At 37.8% G+C, this 20,324-nt stretch overlaps 1 protein-coding gene across 1 annotated transcript in view; it reads right to left on the bottom strand.

The window, feature by feature from the left end:
• Positions 1–20,324, bottom strand: part of IL1RAPL2 (interleukin 1 receptor accessory protein like 2) — a 633,564-nt gene that overhangs the window by 551,073 nt on the left and 62,167 nt on the right. The window contains exon 3 of the mRNA XM_061137577.1: positions 16,438–16,624. Coding sequence (XP_060993560.1) covers positions 16,438–16,624 — 187 coding nt within the window. The remainder of the gene's footprint in view (positions 1–16,437; positions 16,625–20,324) is intronic.

Here is a 20,324-nt window from a genome sequence, read left to right as displayed (position 1 = left end):
ATATTCTTTGGGAGAGACACAGATAGTCCCAAAGACTTTTCAAATTGTCATCTAGCCTTATAAATGATTCTTTGTACCCAATAGAGTTTTTTTTTTAAAGAAAAAAACTGTGGCATAGGGAAATGTTATCTTCAGGTCACCTCCAGCCCTCTGGGACAATGTAGTATACATGAAAAGGCAAAGTGGATTCAGAGCAAGATGGCTCTAGGTCAAAATCTAGGGTTCACCCAAGTTCTGAGATCTTGAAAACTTTGCTTAACTTCTGTAGGTCTCAGTTTTTCACTCTGCATGTGGGGATACACTATACACTACCATATGAGCAGCCAGAATCAAGAGGCTTAGAGTTTATTCATTACAGTCTTGTCAGGTGACACTATACTTAGTGGTCATCCAGCACAAAGAATGCTTTCCATCCCTAAAGTTTTGCAATCCTGGATTATATCTCCTCCAAACCTCTGGCTCTGCTTTGTGAAAACTGGTGCTAATGGACTAATCAAGTAAAAACCAATCTTCACTAATTGATTAACCATTCCTGAGCAACATAATACTTTCACCCACTGCCAATGTATAGCTCCCAACAGGCCACTCTAAAACTAATCCTAGCAAGTAGGTAGAGAAACTATATTTTGTTCAGAAGAGCCTTATAGATGATATCCTACCCTCACCAACCCATCCTTCACAGAGTTATCTCATTGGCTCCTACCCATGTCTAGTTGCCTATATCAAATTTCAGAAGTCTTTTAGATTTTTTTACTCCATTCTTTGTAGCATCTCTTCCTGGTGTCTGGCTGCTAGCTTACTGCTGTCACTGCTTTTGTCTTGCCCCTAATATCCCCATCATCTCTTTTCTATTGGACAGACAACATTATCGTACTTCACTCCCCCAAGACCTGTTTAGGTTTATTCTTACAACCTGGTGGGAGACAAAGTACGGGCAGCATATAGATCAAGTCTCAAGATGGTTGTTTATCTGAGGCAAGGACAAAAAACCAGAGTTTGGAATGTGAACAGACCCCTAATATTGTTTTCAGTGTGTAATCCCTCTATTATTTAATGCCTTTGAGATCATTAAATTGAACTTCAACTGGAAGCTTTCATTGTTTGGCTGGAGGTCCCTAAGTTTAATAGACAGCTTCAGTTTGTGGCCCAGTTGTCCCTTCATAGAACAGTTTGCTATAGGACATCCTTGCTCAGTCAAAATAACATCAACCTTCAAAGTGAAGCTTTCTGGCACTTCCCTGGTGGTACAGTGGTTAAGAATCTGCCTTGCAATGAAGGGGACAGGAATACAGTCCCTGGTTGGGGAACTAAGATCCCACATGCCACAGAGCAACTAAGCCCGTGCACCACAACTACTGAGCCCTTGCACCACAACCAAAGAGTCCATAGACCACAACAAAAGATCCTGCACAATGAAGGTCCTGCATGCTGCAATGAAGACCTGACACAGCCAAGTAAATAAATAATTGATGTATGACAGAAATCAAACAAATATTGTAAAGCAATCATCAATCAATTAAAAATAAATAAAGTTTAAAAAAGGAAAAAAAAATATAAATCCCAGCTTCCTTCCACTCTTCCTAGCCTTCCCAAATGGCACATGTCACTTGCCAACAGTTGCTATATTGGGAGCCTATGATATTCAAAAGAAACATCTGTTGACCAAACCCCTCGAAGTTGCCAGCCACATTTGGATCTTGGAGTTCCCATCCTGAAATATTCCCCACTACATTCACAGTCTGTTTCTGAGAGAGCATCATCACACCCATGGGTGTATTTCCATCAGTTTCATTTGTTAGGCATGGTTACTTCAGTTCTTTTCAGAGCACAGGACTCATTTCTCATGGTAAGAATACCAGGAAGAGTCATTTAAATATTTATTCTGATTCTGAAGTTCAGACACAAAGCATCTGTGCGACCATAAGGCAATCACATAAACACTGGTGTTCTTCAAATACCTAGCACCCATTCCCTCAGACCCAACTTCTCTCCTTTCCTCTGGAGATTGGAATATTCCAAAGAGCCACCTAGGCTTCTGCCAAACAATTTGAAGGAAACCTGAACTTTCTTTACACTTTAAAGATTGAAGAGGTAGGAACACAATGGTGAATTGGGTATCAATTTTGTACTTGCACTCCAAATGCCTAGGATAACCCACTGCATGGAGTCTTTCCCCTCCATAGCTCTATTTCTCAAACTTTTTTTTTTTTTTAAGAAACCAAAGGTGTTTTATTTTGAACTAATTTTAGAGTATTTTAAAAGTTGCAGAAATACTGGAGAGAGCTCCCCCATACATTAACACTGTGCTTCCCTTCATGTTGACACCTGACATAACCCTCGTGCAGTTATCGGAGCCGGGAGGTGGACACTGGTGCAGTGCTGTTAACTGACTCACAGGCCTTGTTCACATCCAGCTCCAGGTTTGCTCCAGTGTCCTTTTCCTGTTCGAGGATGCTGTCTGGGCTCCCACTTTGCATCTGTTCTTTCTGTCCATAGCCTCCAGTTTGGGACAGCCATCAGTGCATCTCTTCTCATCTGTCCTCTTAACGTGAATTATTGCTGGAGACACAGCAGTGTCTCCACTTGTGAAGTCATTTGTCTTCCTTTGTGTAGTTAATATATTGGGGCAATAACCTTGAAACTATGGATTTTGTTAAACTTTGCCCGATTAAGTAAATCTTAGCCACAGGTTTGTGGACACAGACTTAAGTCATTTTCTTTTTTTTTTTTTCTTTTTTTTTTAAATTTTTTTATTAGTTGGAGGCTAATTACTTCACAACATTTCAGTGGGTTTTGTCATACATTGATATGAATCAGCCATAGATTTACATGTATTCCCCATCCCGATCCCCCCTCCCACCTCCCTCTCCACCCGATTCCTCTGGGTCTTCCCAGTGCACCAGGCCCGAGCACATCTCTCATGAATCCCACCTGGGCTGGCGATCTGTTTCACCATAGATAGTATACATGCTGTTCTTTTGAAACATCCCACCCTCACCTTCTCCCACAGAGTTCAAAAGTCTGTTCTGTACTTCTGTGTCTCTTTTTCTGTTTTGCATATAGGGTTATCGTTACCATCTTTCTAAATTCCATATATATGTGTTAGTATGCTGTAATGTTCTTTATCTTTCTGGCTGACTTCACTCTGTATAATGGGCTCCAGTTTCATCCATCTCATTAGGACTGATTTAAATGAATTCTTTTTAATGGCTGAGTAATATTCCATGGTGTATATGTACCACAGCTTCCTTATCCATTCATCTGCTGATGGGCATCTAGGTTGTTTCCATGTCCTGGCTATTATAAACTGCTGCGATGAACATTGGGGTGCACGTGTCTCTTTCAGATCTGGTTTCCTCAGTGTGTATGCCCAGAAGTGGGATTGCTGGGTCATATGGCAGTTCTATTTCCAGTTTTTTAAGGAATCTCCACACTGTTTTCCATAGTGGCTGTACTAGTTTGCATTCCCACCAACAGTGTAAGAGGGTTCCCTTTTCTCCACACCCTCTCCAGCATTTATTGCTTGTAGACTTTTGGATAGCAGCCATCCTGACTGGCATGTAATGGTACCTCATTGTGGTTTTGATTTGCATTTCTCTGATAATGAGTGATGTTGAGCATCTTTTCATGTGTTTGTTAGCCATCTGTATGTCTTCTTTGGAGAAATGTCTGTTTAGTTCTTTGGCCCATTTTTTGATTGGGTCATTTATTTTTCTGGAATTGAGCTGCAGGAGTTGCTTGTATATTTTTGAGATTAATCCTTTGTCTGTTTCTTCATTTGCTATTATTTTCTCCCAATCTGAGGGCTGTCTTTTCACCTTACTTATAGTTTCCTTTGTAGTGCAAAAGCTTTTAAGTTTCATTAGGTCCCATTTGTTTAGTTTTGCTTTTATTTCCAATATTCTGGGAGGTGGGTCATAGAGGATCTTGCTGTGATTTATGTCGGAGAGGGTTTTGCCTATGTTCTCCTCTAGGAGTTTTATAGTTTCTGGTCTTACATTTAGATCTTTAATCCATTTTGAGTTTATTTTTGTGTATGGTGTTAGAAAGTGTTCTAGTTTCATTCTTTTACAAGTGGTTGACCAGCTTTCCCAGCACCACTTGTTAAAGAGGTCGTCTTTTTTCCATTGTATATCCTTGCCTCCTTTGTCAAAGATAAGGTGTCCATAGGTTTGTGGATTTATCTCTGGGCTTTCTATTCTGTTCCATTGATCTATATTTCTGTCTTTGTGCCAGTACCATACTGTCTTGATGACTGTGGCTTTGTAGTAGAGTCTGAAGTCAGGCAGGTTGATTCCTCCAGTTCCATTCTTCTTTCTCAAGATTACTTTGGCTATTCGAGGTTTTTTGTATTTCCATACAAATTGTGAAATTATTTGGTCTAGTTCTGTGAAAAATACCGTTGGTAGCTTGATAGGGATTGCATTGAATCTCTAGATTGCTTTGGGTAGAATAGCCATTTTGACAATATTGATTCTTCCAATCCATGAACACGGTATATTTCTCCATCTATTTGTGTCCTCTTTGATTTCTTTCATCAGTGTTTTATAGTTTTCTATGTATAGGTCTTTTGTTTCTTTAGGTAGATATACTCCTAAGTATTTTATTCTTTTTGTTGCAATGGTGAATGGTATTGTTTCCTTAATTTTTCTTTCTGTTTTTTCATTGTTAGTATATAGGAATGCAAGGGATTTCTGTGTGTCAATTTTATATCCTGCAACTTTACTATATTCATTGATTAGCTCTAGTAATTTTCTGGTAGAGTCTTTAGGGTTTTCTATGTAGAGGATCATGTCATCTGCAAACAGCGAGAGTTTCACTTCTTCTTTTCCTATCTGGATTCCTTTTACTTCTTTTTCTGCTCTGATTGCTGTGGCCAAAACTTCCAACACTATGTTGAATAGTAGTGGTGAGAGTGGGCACCCTTGTCTTGTTCCTGATTTCAGGGGAAATGCCTTCAATTTTTCACCATTGAGGGTGATGCTTGCTGTGGGTTTGTCATATATAGCTTTTATTATGTTGAGGTATGTTCCTTCTATTCCTGCTTTCTGGAGAGTTTTAATCATAAATGAGTGTTGAATTTTGTCAAAGGCTTTCTCTGCATCTATTGAGATAATCATATGGTTTTTATCTTTCAATTTGTTAATGTGGTGTATTACATTGATTGATTTGCGGATATTGAAGAATCCTTGCATTCCTGGGATAAAGCCCACTTGGTCGTGGTGTATGATTTTTTTAATATGTTGTTGGATTCTGTTTGCTAGAATTTTGTTAAGGATTTTTGCATCTATGTTCATCAGTGATATTGGCCTGTAGTTTTCTTTTTTTGTGGCATCTTTGTCTGGTTTTGGAATTAGGGTGATGGTGGCCTCATAGAATGAGTTTGGAAGTTTACCTTCTTCTGCAATTTTCTGGAAGAGTTTGAGTAAGATAGGTGTTAGCTCTTCTCTAAATTTTTGGTAGAATTCAGCTGTGAAGCCATCGGGTCCTGGGCTTTTGTTTGCTGGAAGATTTTTGATGACAGTTTCGATTTCCTTGCCTGTGATGGGTCTGTTAAGATCTTCTATTTCTTCCTGGTTCAGTTTTGGAAAGTTATACTTTTCTAAGAATTTGTCCATTTCATCCAAGTTGTCCATTTTATTGGCATAGAGCTGCTGGTAGTAGTCTCTTATGATCCTTTGTATTTCAGTGTTGTCTGTTGTGATCTCTCCATTTTCATTTCTAATTTTGCTAATTTGGTTCTTCTCTCTTTGTTTCTTAATGAGTCTTGCTAATGGTTTGTCAATTTTGTTTATTTTTTCAAAAAACCAGCTTTTAGCTTTGTTGATTTTTGCTATGGTCTCTTTAGTTTCTATTTCTCAAACTTTTATCTTCACAGTCCTAATGGTAAAGTTGGTACCTCCACAGTGGTTCAGTATAAATTCCATATTGAAATACTTGGGATGTAATCTCAAGTTATATGTTCTTGAGCATACTACTTAACCAATCTAAGTCTCAGTTGTTTCATCTATTTTTTAAAAAGTTGGTGATAATAATAATATTTACTAAATAGGGATAATCATTAGCATTAAATGAAGTAATGCATATAAATGCTCTAATATAGAACATGCTAAATCACATGTTAAAATCACCCAATAAATATTAGCCATAAAGAAGGCTGAGTGCCAAGAAATTGATGATTTTGAACTATGGTGCTGAAGAAGACTCTTGAGAGTCCTTTGGACTACAAGGATATCCAACCAGTCCATCCTAAAGGAAATCAGTCCTGGGTGTTCATTTGAAGGACTGATGCTGAAGCTGAAACTCCAGTACTTAGGCTACCTGATGTGGAGACCTGACTCACTGGAAAAGACCCTGATGTTGGGAAAGATTGAAGGCAGGAGGAGAAGGGGACAACAGAGGACAAGATGGTTAGATAGCATCACTGACTCAGTGGACATGAATTTGAGCAAACTCTGGGAGATATTGAAGGACAGAGAAGCCTGGCATGTTGCAGTCCATGGAGGGGGTATGGTCGGAGTCACAAAGAGTCAGATACAACTTAGTGACTGAACAACAACAAATTATTCTATTATTGTTATTACCCTCAGCATCCAGCTTTCAGATTACATGCACATCTATCTGGATATGTTAATAAGTATTAGGAGTCAGTGTCATTCATATTTTCATAGGAGTCTGGAGACCTTTCAAAAGACAATCCAAAGTGGTCATTCCAAAGAAAGACTTGATTTACTATGTCTTATCTGACATACAAAGGACTTGGAAGTTGTTGCTACTATCCTAACAACAAGAAAATAGCTGAACAACCTGAAACTCAATAACTTCTTTTATTTCCATCAGGTAACTGAGGTCACAGTAAAAGCCACTGTCCCAGAAACTAGAGCGACACATGGATACAGAGAATAACAGTTTACTGGGAGCAGTTGTAGCTTCAGGAGCCAGCAACAGGTAGGAACACTTAAAGAATAATTGACTAATTTATTTAGACTAAATGTGAACTAGCTTGAGAAATAAAAATCCATGGGTGCCCAATCTTGGAGGGTGGTCCACCCTTTGGTAAGTTTCATCTCCAGGAGCTCCATCAGGTTCTCAGGGTGAAGATCAGAGAAAAATCTTGCTTCTGACAGAGGATGGGGAAAGTAAAACATTTTGAAATATACCCAAAGAGTCTGCCCATGAAAGATCTGGAATACAGTCTCCTCTAGCCTTTAAAGTGGGGGAAGAAATAGTCAGCTCCAGTCTTCTCTATCTTTCCTATATTACAGGGAAGAAGATGATAGCATAAGATGTAACATAAAAGTAATGATAATACCAAAAGGAGAAGAAAGGAAGAAAGGAACAGAAGAATTATTTGAAGGCATTCTCCTGCTGAATTATTCAAAATTACACCAGACTGGGCATGAACAGAGAGGTTTGGTGTGCAGGTAGCCTACTATAAGCACATGAGCTGAGTTTTGAATAATATATAAAAGGCAGGCAAGCAGGACATACTGGATAGAGGGGATAATGTATGTAGAAGCACTAAGATGTGAAAAAGCATGGAATGGCAAAAAATATGAATAGCTTTGATCTCTTGAGAATGTCACTGAGTAGTCTAAGCTCAGATACCTAAATTCCATTCTAAGATATTTGCACATTGTCAACTTTCAAATTCCAGCTCCATCACTGTATAACCTATCACATAAGGCTGTTCTAAGAACTGAATTAGCTAATGAATAAACATGTGTGGCAGATTGTAAGGCCCTGTAAATACTCAACAACAACAACAACAAAACTACTAATTTTTTAGTGTTTATAGTCTCATTGGAGTGCTTTTAGTAGTGGCATACTATGATGGAATGTGCATTTCTAAAAGATCTACTAATGGATATATAGAAGGTAGTCAGATTATTTAAGAGGCATTGCTTAAACAGCTTTAAATAACTTTGATCTGTTTTTATCCCTTGAATGTCATTAATGACATTAAGGATATATAGGAAGACCCTTTTAAGCCTGGATTCTTCTAACAATTTAGGAAAGATCAAGAGCAAACTCCTGTTAAATTAGAGAAAAACAGGTCAAAAATTATAAAAGTTGACAAAAATATATCATTTTGATAAATCCAGAAATTGTACAGTCAAAACTCAACCTTTAAAACCTTTATTCCTAATCACCAAAATGCAGAAGCAAATGGTCATCAATACATGAATGGTTAAACAGTGGTACATCTCTACAATGGAATATTGGACTCTTGCTCAGTAATAAAAGGAATGAACTATTAATATATACCACAACATAGAGTAATCTCAAATCTATTATACTAAGTGAATGAAGACAGGCACAGAAGGCTACATATAATATTATTCCATTTATATGACAATCTGGAAAAATACAAAACCGTAGGAAGAGAAAACAGATATCTTTTTAGTGATGACTGGGGCTGGGAGGAAAGGATCGAATACTAAAGGACATGGAGAAAATTGGAATGATAGAAATGTTCTCTATGTTGTTTCTGGCATATATATTCATCAAAACACATCAAATTGCACAAGTAAAAGGATATATTTTACGTTGTAGGTTATAAAGAATAACGTGACTTTTAAAAAACCCTCAATCTTAAATTCCCAATTAGAATTTGAGATGTCCTGGGTAACTTTATGTCTACCATCCTATGTAACATTTCCCTTTCTATAGTAGCAGCAAATATCAAATAAGGATCTTGGCCATTAGATTTTCAAAACATGTCTGAGATATATGGCAGATATTATTAAATCTATTTTATATGGGTGGAAATAGAGGCCTCAGGGCATCCAATTACTCATCCACATTAATGGAATAGCAATGACCAGAATCCAGGTCTCCAGACTCAGATATTGATGCTTTTTACATATATCAAATACCCATTCCTCAACAACAACCCATATTTTTTATAACTTGCAAATAGTAAATAACCATTTTCCCATTACTAATACCATACCTAAAAATAAAAACACAGATGAATAGGTCTTAAACCTTGTGTCACTTACTGTGGTTTTAGGGGACACAAAACTGAAGGCTTCCTGATATTCCTAGCTCATTCTTTCTGGATAAAAGTATCTTTGAAAGTTATAGTCAAATAGATTAAGATTTTAAGGATACAAAATAAGGCATATACTAATATTACATTTTTAAAAGGAATTCAAAATCCCCAAGAATTTTGCTAAACCATTTTTTTAGCAAAAAAATGTGTTGGTCAATTGGGCTGTGGTATTATGAGGTCTCCAAAGACCACCTTTCTCCCTCTTTAAGAAAATTGTCAGGATTTTCTGGGAGACAAGATGATGGAGTAGAAAGACTTGAGTTCACTGCCTCTCACAAAACACTAAAATCACAACTTACTGCTGAAAAACCATTGACAAAAAAGACTAGAACTTATCAAAAATCATGTTCTATTAATATATCCAAAGACAAGCCACAATGAGATGGTAGGAGGGGCACTTTCATGATATAATCAAATCCCATAACTGCCAAGTGGGTGACCTACAAACTAGAAAATAATTATACAGCAGAGGTTCACTCACAGGAGTGAAAGTTCTGAGTCCCATGTCAGTTTCCCCAGTCTAGGGGTCTGGTGTCAGGAGAAAGAGCCCCCAGAGCATTTGGCTTTGAAGGCCAGTGGGGCTTGAGTACAGGAGCTCTATAGGACTGAGGGAAACAGATATTCCATTATTGGAGAGTGCATACAAGGTTTTACATGCATGCGGAATCAGGGCAAAGCAGTGACTTCATAGGAGCCTGAGCCAGACCTACCTGTGTGTTTTAGAAGGTCTCCTGGGGGTAGCAGGGGTCAGCTGTAACCCACTACAGGGACAACGACACTGGTGCAGAGGCCCCAGGGAATATTCATCAGTGTGAGCTCTCCCAGAGGTCACCCTTTTGGCACCAAGATCTTGCCCCACCGAACAGCCTGCAGGTTTCAATGTTGGGATGCCTCAGGCCAAACAACCAACAGGGTAGGAAAAGAGCCACATCTATTAACAGACAGGTTGCTTAAAGTCATCATGAGCTCACAGTCACCTCTAGACATGCCCCTTGACACAGCCCTGCCCACCAGGGACAAGATCTAACTCCATCCACCAGCGAGCAGGCACTAGTCCCTCCCACCAGGAAGACTGCACACACACACACACACAGAAGAACAACTAAGAGCAGTGGAGATATGCTATCAGCCTGAAAAGGAATTCAGAATAGAGATCTTGGAAAAAGAATGAAGGTACAAACCAAGATACAAGCCATGTTTAACAAAGAAGTAGATATGAACAATACAATAACTGAAATGAAAAATACACTAGAAGGACTCAATAGAAGAATAAATGAGGAAGAAGAACAGATAAGTGAACTGGAAGACAGATTGGTGAAAATCACTGCCATGAAATGGAATAAAGAAAAAGGAGTGAAAATAAAAGAGGAGAGTCTAAGAGACTCCTGGAACACCATCAAACACAGCAACATGAGCATTATAGGGGTCCCAGAAGGAGAAGAGAGAGGGAAAAGGTCTGAGAAAATGTTTGAAGAGGTAGTAGCCAAAAGGATCCCTAATACGGCCAAGGAAACACTCAAGTCCAGGAAAAACAGACAGTCTCATATAGGATAAATCCAAGGAAGAACATGCCAAGACACATATTAATCAAACTGACTAAACTTAAAGAGAAAATATTAAAGGCAACAAAGAAAAAGCAACAAATAAGATACAAGGAAATGCCCATAAGGTTATCAGCTGATTTTTCAGGGGAAACTTAAATAAACATATTTAGAAAATAGAAATAGACTCACAGGCTATGAAAACAAACTCATGATTACCAAAAGTGAAAGGTAGGATGAAGCACTAATTAGGAATTTGGGATTAACATACACACACCATTATATATAAAATGGATAATCAACAGTGACCTACTGTGTAGCATAGTGAACTCTACTTAACATTCTGCAACCACTTATATGGAAAAAGAATTTGAAAATGAATTGATATGTATATTGAAAAAGGAATGGATATGTATATGTATAACCAAATCACTTTGCTGTACACTTGAAACTAACACAACTTTATAAATCAACTATACTGAAATACAAAATAAAATTAAAAGAAAAATAAAACATTGTATTATCCAACTTAGCATCAAGAAAAAAGGAAAATTATCAGAATGTATAGCAAGATAAGTGGTAAAGATGGCACTAATGGTAAAGAACTCGCCTGCCAATGCAGGAGACATAAGAGACACAGGTTTGATCCCTGGGTCAGGAAGGTCCCCTGGAGGAGGGCATGGCAACCTATTCCAGTATTCTTGCCTGGAGAATCTGATGGACAGAGGAGCCTGGTGGGCTACAGTCCATAGGATCACAAAGAGTCTGAAGCAACTGAGCACACACATATACTTGTTATGAGCTATTATCTCTCCTCCACATTCATGTAATGAAATGTTGCTGCTGCTCCTGCTGCTGCTAAGTCGCTTCAGTCGTGTCCGACTCTGTGTGACCCCATAGATGGCAAACCACCAGGCTCCCTTGTCCCTGGGATACTCCAGGCAAGAACACTGGAGTGGGGTGCCATTGCCTTCTCCGAATGAAATGTTATTAAACACTAAATTGTCATATATAAATTTATGTATAAATTTCATATTTAATTTCATATATAAATTTCATGTATACAAAAAATCATGTATAAATTTTATTTATAAATATCATATATCAATTCATATATAAATTTATTAAGCAAATAATAAATATTTACATAATTTATTTTCTGGATTCTTTATTCAACTGATCTATTTATAATTTTTAAACTTATTATTTTAATTGATATTGTTTTGTAGTAATTTCAATATCAGTTAGAATAAGCCCTCTCTCATTAATGATTTTTTTCTGAAATTTCATTTGCAAAGCTGATACATTCACACATACATATGAAGTTTTTAATGTTTATGTTGTCTAATTTTTAAAAAAATTCATATTTTAGCAAATAGGATTCATTATTTATATGATATTGGGAATAACTGATCTTTTTTTTTGAGATCTCCCAATGCAGAAACATGCTCTGTCTTTCCATTGGTTTAGACAATATTTTATGTACTTTAACAAAATTATACTTTTATATAGGTTTCCTCCTATAAATGTATAAATGTATAAATGTATTCCAAAATGCTTCATAATTTTTTTGTTGTTGTAAGTGGGACAATTTCATTTTTTCCTTTACATGTCTAATTGATTATTACTGACAAAAATAAAAATCATTCAGTATTTTGTATATTTTTATTAAGCTACCTTATCAAATGATCTCATTGATTCTATTTTTTGTTGTTTAGTCTCTTGGGTTTTCTTGGTATACTGTTATACAATCTGAAAAATCAGATTATTTTGTCTCTTCTTTTCCAATATTTATATAATTCATTTAATTTTCTTATGGCATCAGCTAGAACTTCCAAAAGATTATCGAACAATAGTACTGATAGAGATCATTCCTATCTTGTATGTCACGAATGGAAGGATATATTTACAAGGATGTTTTTTTAAATACTGTTACTATTTAAAAAATAACTAGGAAAAAAATGAATATCCATCTGAAAAATGATTGAATAAGCTAAGTTTATATCTTGCCTATGAACTATGATGCAGCTATTAAAAATCAATTAGATATCAACATGCACATAGTATGTACCCAATAAATATATAATAAATTAATGAATGAATTTACACTGATCTATCTGTGATGCCCTTATCCACCCCATTATAACCAATGGCAAACATCTGAAATTAAGATAATTGTGGCAAGGAAAAGGATTCAAACTTTGACCACATTAACATCAGCCTTTTATCAACTGAGGAAACTAATTACATAGATGTGTGTTTTACCCCAAGGTATGTATTTGTATTTTCATCTCTAATGTCCTATTAAGGTTAGGGAATTCTTTTGTTTAGAAATAGGATAAAGGGACTCTACACTCTTGTGTCAAGTGTTCTTAGTGAATAATTAGGTTGTTTTAGTGTTCTTCTTAGTTCAATAAAGAAAATAATCTTTACCTCTCATTTCAAAAATATTTCTAAAAGCACTGACATCATTGTATGTTCTATTCTAATATCTAAGCCCATTTATAGCATCAAGAGGAAGTGCTAAAAGTGCAGCATCTCCTCTCACTTCTTTCTGCTAACTAACTAAAAGAGTTCAGATAAAGGACTTTCACACCCCTAACACATATCTTTTCACATTCCAAGGACAACCGGGATAGATTTACTCACTCATCTCTATGAACACGCCCCAGTAGCAAATGAGCCACCTCTACCTTCCTGTCCAGCTGTGACTAGGTGCAGGCATGGAAGAATAGTACTCAAAGGCCTGCCATAACAGGACGGTTGGAAAAGAAATAAGTTTAAATACTACATATATGTTTGAAAAGAAGACTAAGAAAAGGATCATGCACTGTCAAAACACTGGAGATAATACATTGTACGTTTCTAACCTTGTATATGCATCAGAATTAACTCTGGAGAAGTGTGTCATCCTCTTTTCATTGCTGTGATCAGAGCAAATCACTTCATGTTCAGTTTGGTAGGAAATGTACAGATTGCAAAGCAAGCAAGGCAGATTATTGAATTATTGGCTAAAAAGGGAATGTTTTCCCAATACAATACATTTTTTTCAAGGATTTACTTGAGACCTTGTGTGAAAAATGGGGTTAACAACACCATTGGGAGCTTCAGAGACTCTGTAACTTTTTACTTTAATTTTTCATCCTAACCCATTAGTGTAGTGGGCAAGTGGAAGGGTCCAGGAGCCAAACTGCAAGTCACAAACTGCTGTGTGAGTTTTGTAAAGTCATTTAACTTGTCTGAATCTCCAGTCACTTATTTTGTAAAATGGGGATAATAATAGTATCTCCTTAGGACAGTAGATATTGAGAATATAGAAATTGAATTAATCCATTAAAACATTTAAAATAGAATATGGTATATAGTGAGTAGTTAATAAATGTTACTCATCATTATGATTATTATTTATCAATTGTAAAAAGTTTATAGAAGTATTAAATGTTATTATCCAGACAGAGGTGGAAAAACCATTTGCCTCACCATCATTAGTCCATTTCTAAGAAAGAGTAAGGGTTAGCTCTTCCCAGGGGGAAAAAACAGCTTTGATATACAATGACAATGGTGATGTCTAGAGATGTGAAGAAGGGAAGAAAGAATTTAGTGGAAAGATAAAAGATGTGATAGAATGAACATTATACAAGAAAGCACCTGACTTGGATTTTACTCATATCTGCTAACTCTTGAGCTAGTCTACCTCCCTTTCTGGACCATAAAATTGAAATAAAACTTTTTTCTTTGACTTATAAAAGTGCCTGCAATTGAGACTGGGTTTAGCTCTAGGCCTACTGCAGGAGACGGTAGTGATTAATAGAATGGACTCTGGAATCACCCTGCCTTGACTATTAAATGAGGCTTTGTTAGTTTAGTAGCTTTGAACAAGCCTCAACAGTCCTCTAATACTCAAGTTTTTCTCTACTAGATGAGGATAATAGTGTCCACCACACAAAGATGAATGAGATTTAATTGAGATAACGTACAGACCAACCTTACTGCAGTGAATGGCACATGGTAAGTGATTAAGAAATACTGAAAAGGCTGATGAGGGCATGAAGGGTCCCACTAAATATGGATATTCTATATTTATATTTAATGAGCATCATGTTCCTTTTTATCTGGTAGAATATTCAGGAAAAAATGGAGAATGACTATTCACAAAGAGACCTGAGGTTCTATTTCAGGACTTGCTGTTGGCATCGCTTGACAAGTTCCCCCAAGTATGAAGATGGTAGGAGTTTGTGTGTGTGTGTGTCTGTGTGTGTGTGTGTGTGTGTGTGTGTTCAGTCATGTCTGGCTCTTTGCAACCCCATGGACTGACTATAGCCCTCACCAGGCTGCTCTGTCCACAGATTTACCAAACTAGAATACAGACTTCCAAATGTAAAAGAACATGACAGCTGTAGGAGCTAGGGTTTAGGCTTTCCTGGGAACTAAGAGTCTGTCAGACCCTATAGAAACAATATGCACCATCAATGTGTGTTTGGTTGCAATAATGTACACAATTCCTTTGCAGAAAATCTTCCTGATCACCTCTAGCCAGCCAGCTAGTGCGTGCGTGCCCAGTCGAGTCTGACTCTCTGTGACCCCATGGACTGTAGCCTGCCAGATTCCTCTCTCCATGGAATTTTCCAGGCAAGAATACTGGAGTAGGTTGTCATTTCCCACTCTAGGGGGTTTTCCTACTCTAGGGGTTTTCCCAACCCAGGGATTGAACCTACATCCCTTGTGTCTCCTGCACTGGCAGGAGGATTCTTTACCATGCATCACCTGGGAAGTCCTGGTCACCTCTGGCCATGATACAAAACTGAACCATGTGTCAACCAGTGTGGCTCAGAGGTGGCAGCAGGTGATCAGTCTCTTTTAAGAACCACGGCACCCCAGGTTCCCAGCCAGAATATCATAGTTGGCAGACCGCATGTTTATTTCTCTGCTTCCTCCCCTCAATCCATGCTCTGCCCTTGTCTGACCTATCCCATGCCCAGAGAAGCTGAAGACTATTTGATTCTATTCTCAGGTTTGCCCTCTGAATTGTGTTTGAATTCTCATAGTGACAAGGGAGACACTAGCAGGAAACCAGAAGGTGGGAGTTAAGAGGAGTTAGGGTTTCCATCCTGTCCACTCCCTCTCTGTCTTCCACAGTTCATATGTTCCTCTAAGGCCACAGCTCTGGAAAAACTTGCTCTGCTCTTTCCAGGTTTCATGGACCCAGGTCTTTCCCCTTGCCAGGCCTAGGAGGGGTAATTCACAGCTTCTTCCCTTTTTGTTTCCCTTAACCCTAACCATATCTCTGTAAACAGTTCCTTCATTCAACACTCATCTGTGCAGTCTTTGATTGTGGTTTATTTCCAGATACCCATGATATTTCCAGTGTTCACAAATCCTGCACTGGGCCCATTTCTCTCCTCTGCACTGATTTCAGTGGCTTTCACAATATAGACCATGATAAAAATTGCTACTTTTTGTAAGCAGTATTACTTGTAATGATGGACCTTTGTTCTAACAGTAATAATATTTCTATGTCCCTCAAATACTTTCTTTCACGCGTTGCTTAAATTTTCACTCTTCTTCCTGCTTGCTCTTATAAGTTGGGGTAGAGGGCTATTTTCCTCATTTCTAGCCTTTGGAGAAGCTGGGATGGCTTCTGACACCTGCTGATGGAAGTGCATGAAAACCAGTAATATATAGGAATCATAGCTCTGAATTATTTAGCTGTGGGTCTTCTGATACTTCTCAGTGAAATATCTAATACCAGAAACTCAAAATAAAATATTTCCCTTTTTCTCTCCCCAATCCAGGTATTGACATAAGGTAAAGAATGCATTTGACATCATGCTGAATTACCTTGTACCACACAACATCAGGCTCCTGATCAGATTTTTTAAAGTCATCCATGTCTGGACAAGAGATCTCCTTTCTTTTAGTGACCTCGGATTTTTCCAAATAGCGGATCCTGCTATTGTAGCACAGACCTGATTCATTCTCTGCAACAGTCAAGGACATTGACACCTTCATGCAATATGTTGAGTTTCTGTAGGAATAGAGAAAAAGCAAAATGACTTTATTGGGTGTTTACAACTATGTTTGTACTGTATATATTTCAAGAGTATTGACTTTTCCATTTAGGACCTTGCATAGAAATCAGAAAAAAACACAGAAACAACACAGGAAAGTTTTCTACTTCAACTGATAGGAAGATATAAAACAAAATGCTATCTGTGACCATGAGACAGCTACATAGCTATCAGTACATAGCGCAGATGTACCCAACTTCTGAAATGTAAGTCAGACTTCTTTCCTAGTGTTAAATATTGCTATGCTGACAATCTGATAGTAAAAATATATGATAGTGTCTACAGAATTGAGATGCAGATGTAGAGAATGGACTTGTAATCACAGCAGGGGAAGGAGAAGGTGGGATGGATTGAGAGAGTAGCATTGACATATATATACTACCAGGTATAAAATAAATAGCTAATGGGAAGCTACTATACAACATAGGGAGCTTAGCCTGGCACTCCCACGAGGTGTAGGGAGGGAGGCGAAAGAGGGAGGAGATATATCATGACTGATTCAAACTGTTGTATGGCAGAAACAAACACAACATTGTAAAGCAATTATCCACCAATTAAAAAATAATTAAAAAAAAATAAAGTCTATGACTAGGGCTATAGCCATTTCTGGTTTGCTCTTATGACCAGTACCTTAACAGGTATTCCAAGGATTGTGAATTTTGCCATTGTTTTCTAAGCTACTAACATTTTCTTTTACAGGATACATACCAAAAACCAGAACAACATACAGGAGATACCTGTTAACTCATACAGCTTTTTAAGGTGTTTACTGAGATATGGCAAGGGTCAAATTCTGGGCACTTAAGAAAACAAATCCAAGTAAAGTGGATTAATTTTATCCACCAAAACTAGAATCATAAAGGAAATTCAACATTGAATTTTGCCATAAGGCTGCTTTAGAAGTTGGCCATTGATTAACTCATAACACAAGGGCATTTATGGAACTCAATTCTGCCTTCATTTCCCCATGTATAACTTTTCCCTACCCTATTCTACCTGAATTCCAGAAGATATCAACCACACCAAAAAAAAAAAAAAAAAACTGGAAAGGATGAGGATGAGATCAGAAGCAGCCTGGTAAGATTTAGCAGGAGATCAACTGTAAATTTCTTGGTGTGACCTTTCAGAATCATATCTATTCTAAACATCAAGGGATACCTTCTGTTAAAAAACACAAAGTGCCAGGGTTACTTCAAAACTGAGTGCTTCTACAACTAAGTCATAACAATCCTGATAAATGGCATTCACATGCCAACCAATAATATTAAGGTGGCCTCACAATTGTTACTATTTGTACTGCTTAGTATTCATTGAAATTTCACAATATGTCAGACACTGAACAAAACACAGGAGTGCAGATGACAGCTGCCCATTAGGTTTACAAACTAACTTAATCAAAATGACTGCTACTTGGATTTCTAGTGAGGTTAATTACTGGCAAGGACTCAAGCTGGATTTAGAAAAAGCAGAGGAATCAGAGATCAAAATGCCAACATCCATTGGATCATTGAAAAAGCAAGAGAGTTCCAGAAAAACATCCACTTCTACTTTATTGAATATGCCAAAGCTTTTGACTGTGTAGATCACAACAAGCTGTGGAAAATTCTTAAAGAGATGGGAATACCAGACCACCTGACCTGCCTCCTGAGGAATCTGTAAGAAGGTCAAGAAGAAACAGTTAGACTGGACATGGAACAACAGACTGGTTCCAAATTGGGAAAACAGTACATCAAGGCTGTATATCGTCACTCTGTTTACTTAACTTATATGCAGAGTACATCATGAGAAATGCTGGGTTGGATGAAGCACAAGCTGGAATCAAGATTGCCAGGAGAAATATCAATAACCTCAGATATGCAGATGACACCACCCTTATGGCAGAAAGTGATGGAGAACTAAAGAGCCTCTTGATGAAAGTGAAAGAGGAGAGTGAAAAGTTGGCTTAAAACTAAACATTCAGAAAACTAAGATCATGGCAACTGGTCCCATCACTTCAAGGCAAACAGATGGGGAAATGATGGAAATAGTGATAGACTTTATTTTGGGGGGCTCCAAAGTCACTGCCAATGGTGACTGCAGCCATGAAATTAAAAGACGCTTGTTCCTTGGAAGAAAAGCTATGACCAACCTAGACAGCATATTAAAAAGCAGAGACATTACTTTGCCAGCAAAGGTCCATGTAGTCAAAGCTATGGCTTTTCCAGTAGTCATGTGTGGATGTGAAAGTTGAACCATAAAGAAAGCTAAGCCCCAAAGAATTGATGCTTTTGAACTGTGGTGTTAGAGAAAACTCTTGTGAGTCCTTTGGACTGCAAGGAGATCCAACCAGTCTATCCTAAAGGAAATCAGTCCTGAATATTCATTGGAAGGACTGAGGCTGAAGCTGAAACTCCAATACTTTGTCCAACTGATGCGAAGAGCTGATTCATTTGAAAAGACCCTGATGCTGGGAAAGTTTGGGGGCAGGAGGGGAAGGGGATGACAGAGGATGAGATGGTTGGATGGCATCACCAACTCTATGGACATGAGTTTCAGCAAGCTGCAGGAATTTGCGATAGACAGGGAAGCCTGGCATGCTTTAGTCCATGGGGTTGCAAAGAATCGGACATGACTGAGCGACTGAACCGAACTGAACTCTGACTATGGATACCTGTGTCATCTGAAGATGCTATCAAAGCATTCCCATTCTGATGTTCAGCTGTAAACCCATTATACAATGTCAATTGTGAGCTACTGCCTTTCTTTCTTCCTCAGTGTAGGTTATTAGAACCAAAAGGGTAAAATATAGGCACACCAGGGATCAAATGTAAGAACATTTAATCCAGAGATGTTTGACAGCTTCTTTAAAAGACATGAAGTTAAAGCCACCAGAATTTTTCTTTTCTAAAGTCTCAGCCATAAGGTAAAATTTGGCTCTTCTTAACTCCATTTTTCAATACTGCAGTGCTAAACATGTCCATGGCTCCTTGCTTTCTTTAACACCCTACATGATGTGGCCTATCATAACATTCTGTACTTCACTCAATTAGGGTGCAGTCACAATGGAATTTATCTGTTTGTTGAATATCCTAAGCTTATTTGAACCACAGATTCTTATACTTGCCCTTCTCTTTCATTTTCTATCATGTGCTTTTTTGTTAAGTGTAAGCAAAGAATTTGTTGCTCTTTTTCATCACTCTATTCCTGGGATCTAAGTTAATAGATAGAAGTACTCAGCAAATGTTAGTTGATTAAATGTGTGGGGATCAAAATGTATGTATTCAAGAGACACATTCTCTCTGCTGAACTTTGGCATAAACCTCATGGTACTAAGGGGGTTCCCAGATGGCTTAGCGGTAAAGACTCCATCTGCCAATGCAGGAGATACAGGAGACTCCGGTTAGATCTCTGTGTTGGGAAGATCACCTGGAGGAGGAAATGGCAACCCACTCCAGTATTCTTGCCTAGAAAATCCCACCAACAGAGGAGCTTGGTAGGCTACAGTCCATAGGGTCTCAAAGAGTTAGACAAGACTTGGCACACATAGACATACACTTATGGTACTAAACCTCTATTCCCATTCTACAGATTCATGTATATGGCTGGTCATATATCCTATTCCCTGTTTAAATATGACTCAGATATTATTGTATCAACAGGGTAAGGATTAGCCAAGTT

Source organism: Dama dama, chromosome X (genome assembly GCF_033118175.1).
Source record: "Dama dama isolate Ldn47 chromosome X, ASM3311817v1, whole genome shotgun sequence".
NCBI lineage: Eukaryota > Metazoa > Chordata > Mammalia > Artiodactyla > Cervidae > Dama > Dama dama.
Note: the sequence above shows the minus strand (reverse complement) of the source record. Positions and strands in the feature narration are given on the sequence as shown.